Genomic DNA, 6,212 nt, shown 5'->3' on the forward strand with positions numbered 1-6,212 from the left:
TGGGCAGCCCGGCCGGGCGTAGAGCTGTGCCCAGATAGAGCCGCGCCTAAGCGCACGGCGGCGCCGGGCCTCGCTCGGCGCCGCTCTGCGCGCCCAGGTGCCGGTAACGAGCCCGCAGCCCGGCCCACAAGTCCCGCTTGTRGGGCGCGCACAGCCGGGACCAGGCGTTACTTAACCGAGCCCRCAGGCTCTTAACGTGGAAGCCTTCAACTAACCAGGGACGGGACTTTATTGCGGGTTTTTCCTCCTTTCCCCGAAGGGCGAAGCCCCATCAGTAGTTTTACCTTTATGTATTCTCTGCTTTCCCCTTCAGCTTTCCGGAGCTGAAATACTGCAACAGGAGTCTTACGTGCTAATAAGATTTCTGTCATTGCTGCCGTCTCTTGATACTTGCACCTAAAGTGTCCTGCTGAAGGACTTCAGGACATCCAGGTGAACTGCACTGGATTTGCTTTTGTAGCTTCTTCCTGTAGCTCTGGTTGCTAATTTAGCAGTAATTCTTCAGAAATATCCCCCAGGTATTAACTGTTATCAACTTGGCCCCATCTAAGTAGGAAAAAAGCTAGCTAGATGGATTGCTAGCTAGAAGCTATCAATCTGGCCTTAAGTAGAATTTGTTTCCAGGGACATCCTGCAATTTGAACTGGCTTCCTGTTTGTCCTTGCTTTATAGCTTCTGATTCCTTAATAAAACTAGGGAGAAGTTCTGAGTGGAAGTGATGTTCAGCCTAAATAAACGACTTGGGGAGCTGGCGCTTCAAGTGCCTGATTGCAGCAGGAACTGAGCTGGCTACGTGCAATTACCCACAGTGACTCCGACTAATTGTGCTAATGAGTCTAGGAAGAGTCATTAGGAAATTAGCAGGTCTTGCTGATCCGGTRCAGATGTGTGCTTTGATGGGAAGTRGGGTGGCAATGGAATTGGCAGTAGAGATGCCACCAAGTATAAATGGATGGAGCYGTATATCCAGTGGAATGGCACTCTCAACACCCAGTGAGGTGGTGAGCAGAGCCAGGGCTGCTCCTGGAATGCTCATGAGCTTTGCTAATGTTGATAAGCTTGAGAACATGGTTAGGAATAAGGATAAACCAGTCAGGATGGYCGTGAGTTTAAGGAGCTCAACAGAATACACTATGTCTGTAGTCTAGAAATGGACTCTGAAGGCAGCTTGGTTTTGATCTGAGTCAATAGCTGCTGGAAGGAGGTGTGGGTTTGAGGTACCTGTCTAGAAAAGGTAACAAAGGAACGAAAGGCCTTTTGGTAGTGCTTAAAGGTATAGCAGAAACATGCAGCTGCACCTGCCCTTCCAGGTGCAGAATTGGAGCTCTGGTTCTGCCTTAAAAAATAAATAAAATGCAAACAAAGCTGCATCTGAAGGTGACACTGCTCCCATCCCAGGTACTATCATGCACCATTAACTAGGTGCTTTAACTACTGTAAAGATGTACAGAGGCTTAATATTTATCTTTATGTAGGGTGCTGGCATCAGCCTCCACAAAAGGGCAAGGGAACCTGTCTGTGCAGAGGCTGCCTTCTGTGCTTCACCATCGTATGATAGAGATGCGGGAGCTGAGTTTGAGACATTGACCTTGAATTTTATCCGTGTTTTGTTCTCCTAGAAGGTGAATGTCTATGTGCACATCTTCCCGAGTACAGATATGCTGTTTCTCTTGCCTAACTCTGGGCATTAAGTATAGTGTGGTACAGAGATGTGAGGAGCTCTTTGGATGGGGCTTCTTCATGCAAGCTGATTATTCTGGTGGTATTAATGAAATTGCTTTTTCTTTTTAATCTAGTGAAATAGAATTACATGAATAGTACATTCAGAGGGAGTTGTATTTAGATCTGAATAGCTGTATACACTGAAAATTTGGACTGTTGGTTAAGGGTAAAACACTCTTGCACATCTGGAGGTCCCAGTTCTTCACCTTGACATATCAAAGAAAGATCACTTCAGACATGAGAGCCCAGCCCAGTTGGAAATAACTTCCAAGTGTAAACAGAGGAGGATTCTCGTATAACATCCTGCTCAAAGACAAGTCCTGCAACTTCTGTGTTTATATCTACTACCGTTAATATATCAGTCTGCTCAAAAGAGCTTTTCTTGTTAGTTGATAATATTAAATATAAATGATGCCTTAGACCATAATAAGTGACTTTAAACAATATTATTTAGCTTTGAGCTGTCACAGTTGAGCTGTCATCATGTTCTTAAATAAGCCAGAAGAGGAGCTTTAGTTGTTCCTCAAATAGAAACTTACTGTCTTACAAACTTACGCAGCTAGGTCTGTATTTTCCAGGATGACCTGGGTCCATGCCAAGTTTCCCCTCCCCTTTTAAAAGGAGGAGGGGAAAAATATGCAGCATTGCAGATCCGGATAGATGTGGGCTCTCTGCTCTCTGGCTGTAGCATCTAGTCTTGCTTTCAGTCTAGTTTCTTGGGGCTGCCTATGAAGGCCTGTACCTGCTCGCTGATTATTCTGCGGGCGCTGCCTGGTCTAACAACAGTGTGCCAAAAGATGCCGACTGTGCAGAGGGTGGTGATGTTGGAGAGTTCCTGCAGCGGGATCAGACACCTCCTGAAGCACCGCGGGGCACATGTGCCCTRGGAGAAGCAGCTACACGAATTCCCCCTGCCTGATGCTGACTTTCTCTGAGCGCTATAGAAGGTGACCAGGACACAATCCTTGGCCACCACAGGCAGATGCTTCTTCTTCTGATGATTTGGGTGGTGTGTGGATTTTTTTTTTTTAATCAAAAGCTTTTGAAATTTGGAAGACCTGCATTACCCCTTAAATAAAGAGTTATGAATTTGGAAGGAGACAAAGTGTATGGGGAACGTCTCTTCCCTGCTGGACTCCACAGGACACTGGGGTGGTCTCTTCATTCCTCCTTCCTCTTCCATTTTRCTGCCTGTTCCTTTAGTTCCAACTTCAGCTTCTGTTTAAACCTTCTGCCCGCTGGGAAGGGCAGAAGCTTAAAATGATGATACTCTTCACATGTGTGGGTTTTGCTTCTTCAGAAAGTTTTACATTGAGTTCCACCTGCCTCTTGCAAAAAAAAAAAAATAATGTACAGAATGTTGGTGTTTATCAGCCCAGGGAAAAAAAATAATGTAAGGTAGTCAGCTTTTCTAAACAAACTAGTGTCATGTAGTGTCATAGACAGATTTGTTGTAATCTTTTAGCATTACTTTTAGTAATACTTTAGTATTACCTTTTTTTTTTCCCCCAATCTGATTAAAATTCTTCCACTGTTGCAAGGGCTTAAGAAAGTATTTCTATTAAATCAACTTAAAACTCTACCCTAGGGATGCACTATTGATTAACTACTTTGCTTGCCATGATTGGCAGGAAGTTTTCCTGTGGAAATCTAGGGATGTCCTTGGTGTGAGCAGTGCCCTGGCTGAAATGTGCTGGGTCCTGTACCAGAGTAAAACTTGGCTTGGCCTGATTTGTAGCTCTATTTAGGACTCTTTCTGCTGTGTATCTTGGACTGCATCAGCTAATGTATCTTACGCTGTCACCTCCTAGTAAGAACTGCCATCTCTTGGCAGGTTGAGTGTGCACTGTCTTGATCCAAGTCAAGGGTGTAAAATTTAAGCGTAGAACTTGCATATTCAGGGACTGGGTGAATAACTAAGCTTAAAACAAAATGATCAAGAAATGCAGGGACATCACAAGCTTGATACCGTGAATGAAAGTGGCCTATGTGCCCTTAGGAAGGACATCAACCCTGAATGTTAACATTTCTGAGTATGGTAAGACTCTAACTTCACCATGTGTTTCTCTTCCACTGCAGGAGTTGGAAGATGAAGCAGAAGTGATAAAGTGAAGAGTCTTGCGTAAGAGGTGCCAGAGTCTGAGGTAGGGACCATGTCTATCACTGACCACAGCCCCACCACTGGCGTGGTGACCGTCATCGTCATCCTCATTGCTATTGCGGCTCTTGGTGCCTTGATCCTGGGCTGTTGGTGTTACCTGCGTCTGCAGCGGATCAGCCAGTCTGAGGATGAGGAAAGCATCGTGGGAGAAGGAGAAACCAAAGAGCCCTTCCTTCTGGTGCAGTACTCCGCTAAAGGACCTTGTGTGGAGAGAAAAGCTAAGCTAACTCCAAACAGCACAGAAGTGCATAGCTAACTTGGAGCAACCCCTGTATATAGACTAAGCTTAGGATGCGTGTAACCAGCAGCAGAATCTCCTGTACTGTGAAGAAATTGGTCATATGCGCACTGCTCATCAGAAGACACCATGATGAGGCTTAAATAAACTTTGTTTGCAACTGCATGCACTGGAAGCTGCACTTTCCATCAGCTGTATTTCCTGTGGCGTCCAGGATAGGAGCTGACATACGTGGCATGAAGTCCATTGCGGGCAATGGACGGGGATACCTTGGTGTGAAGACTAACAGCATTTTTCTTACTTGAATGTTTAGCTGAACTACTACTACTGCAATGTGAACTTCTTTACAACTGTGAACTGTAAATAGCCTGCCAGGACCTTTTGCTTTGTATGCCTCAGCGTATGGGACTAGCATGATATGACTGTACTCAGCACCGAGGGGGACTCCACTCAGCAGAACCAACACTGCACTTAAAGCTTGGGTCTGCTCTTTTCACAATACTTTCAAAGAAAGGCAGGTATAACCTGTCTGTGGCATCCTGAAGGAAGCACGAGGCCTCCAAGAAAGAATGGTTTTGCTTTAGTTGCAGCTAAGTAGGTTGGGCTTTTTGGTTGCTTGAACTGAGTTCTCCAATCATGTAGCTACTGCAAGGAAACTGCCGTGTTCAGCTTCCAACCTAGGAACTAATGATGGACACCTAACCCTCAGGGACAGTCCAGAAGGTTCCAGGAGCTGGACGTGGCAGTAGAGCAGGCTTTTCCCCATCTCAATGTCTGCATGGTAAAACTGCAGAAGTGGTTACTTAGTAAAAGTGGCATAAAAGCAGCTACTATGAAGTTCTAAAGTCCTCTTTGTGTATTTAGCAGTTAGGGTATGTGTAAACAAGGAGTCTATTTTAGAAAACAATACACTTTAGATGAAAGATGAACTTTMAACTATATAGTAGTTAATACATCTTGTAGATAACTCTCTTGGTTTAGCTGTGTTACTGCAAGATACAAGTCCTTCCTGAGAGAACTTGTGTTTTTAAGCTAGCACCAGGGAAGTACTTTCAAATAAGGACACCTGATTTCCTGCTTTGAGCTGAGACTGAACTACGGAAACTGTAGAAAGACAGATTTAGTAAGTTCTAGACCCCAATTAAAAAGCTCAAAAGCTGYGTGGATGTGATCCTGAGCAACGTGCTCTAGGCAAGCCTGCTTGTGCAGGGGTCTTCGACTAGATGATCTCCTTCCAACCTTAACCTTTCTGTGACAGTGCTTGGGGGGTTGGAAGCAAGGACTGCCCCTGAAAGACCAAAGGCAGATTCTATGATCCAGACCGCTTGGGAAAGGCAGCTCTGCTCTGAGTGTGGCCTAGCCTTGCCCTGGCCACCAAATCGCTTGCTGTGTTGATGAACCTAGCTTCTTGGTGCCTGATGTAAAGCTTCAAGCACTTCGCTACTTAGCAAGCAGCTCTACCACAGGCTCTCTTTCTTCTGAGATAARTTGAAGTCCTGCTCAAGCCCAGCAGATTAGATCCTGTTCCCTCTATGGGCAGAGTAACTAAGCAACCTCCTAGAGAGCTCCCTGAAACGCGGTGAGCAGGAGTCGTGGCAGCAGCCTCAGCCCTTTTCTCTGAAATAAAATGCTCACTTGCATTCTTAGGGCTGTATTTTTTTAAAGGTGAGACTAATTTGAAGCAAAATTAATACTGGCACTAAGCGAAAAGCTCCCAGAGTTGCCTCCTGTCTGCGATACAGCTGGCAGCTGGCTGTCTTTGCTCTGTTGCATAAGCACTTCCATGAGATGCAATTCTCATGTGACCTGCCTGTATGGCTGGGCTGCATCCACTTAGGCTGCTGTACACTCCACCTCCTAAATGCAGGGAGAAATGGAATAATGCAGTTAGATATTTACTTCAGTTTTGTTTCAGTAGAGAACAGTTCACACATGGCTCTTCAAGACTTCAAGACAGATATAAAGGGGGTACAAAAGTGATACAAAGTACACAAATTCTGCAACAGAGATGTAGCAAGATGATTTTGTCCATTCAAGTTTACTGATTATATAGATAAAATATCTCCATTTTAATTCTGCAGACAAAAAAAA

General features: G+C 45.0%; 1 protein-coding gene across 1 annotated transcript; it reads left to right on the forward strand.

Moving 5' to 3' along the window:
- Positions 1-291: 291 nt before the first annotated feature.
- On the forward strand, positions 292-5,908 carry SNN (stannin). The gene is made up of 2 exons (XM_026049079.1): positions 292-432; positions 3,802-5,908. The coding sequence occupies exon 2, from the start codon at positions 3,876-3,878 to the stop codon at positions 4,137-4,139; it is 264 nt and encodes an 87-aa protein (XP_025904864.1). The 5' UTR covers positions 292-432; positions 3,802-3,875; the 3' UTR covers positions 4,140-5,908.
- Positions 5,909-6,212: the final 304 nt, after the last annotated feature.

This window comes from Nothoprocta perdicaria, unplaced genomic scaffold (genome assembly GCF_003342845.1).
Source record: "Nothoprocta perdicaria isolate Ctin4 unplaced genomic scaffold, notPer1 scaffold_59, whole genome shotgun sequence".
Classification (NCBI taxonomy): domain Eukaryota; kingdom Metazoa; phylum Chordata; class Aves; order Tinamiformes; family Tinamidae; genus Nothoprocta; species Nothoprocta perdicaria.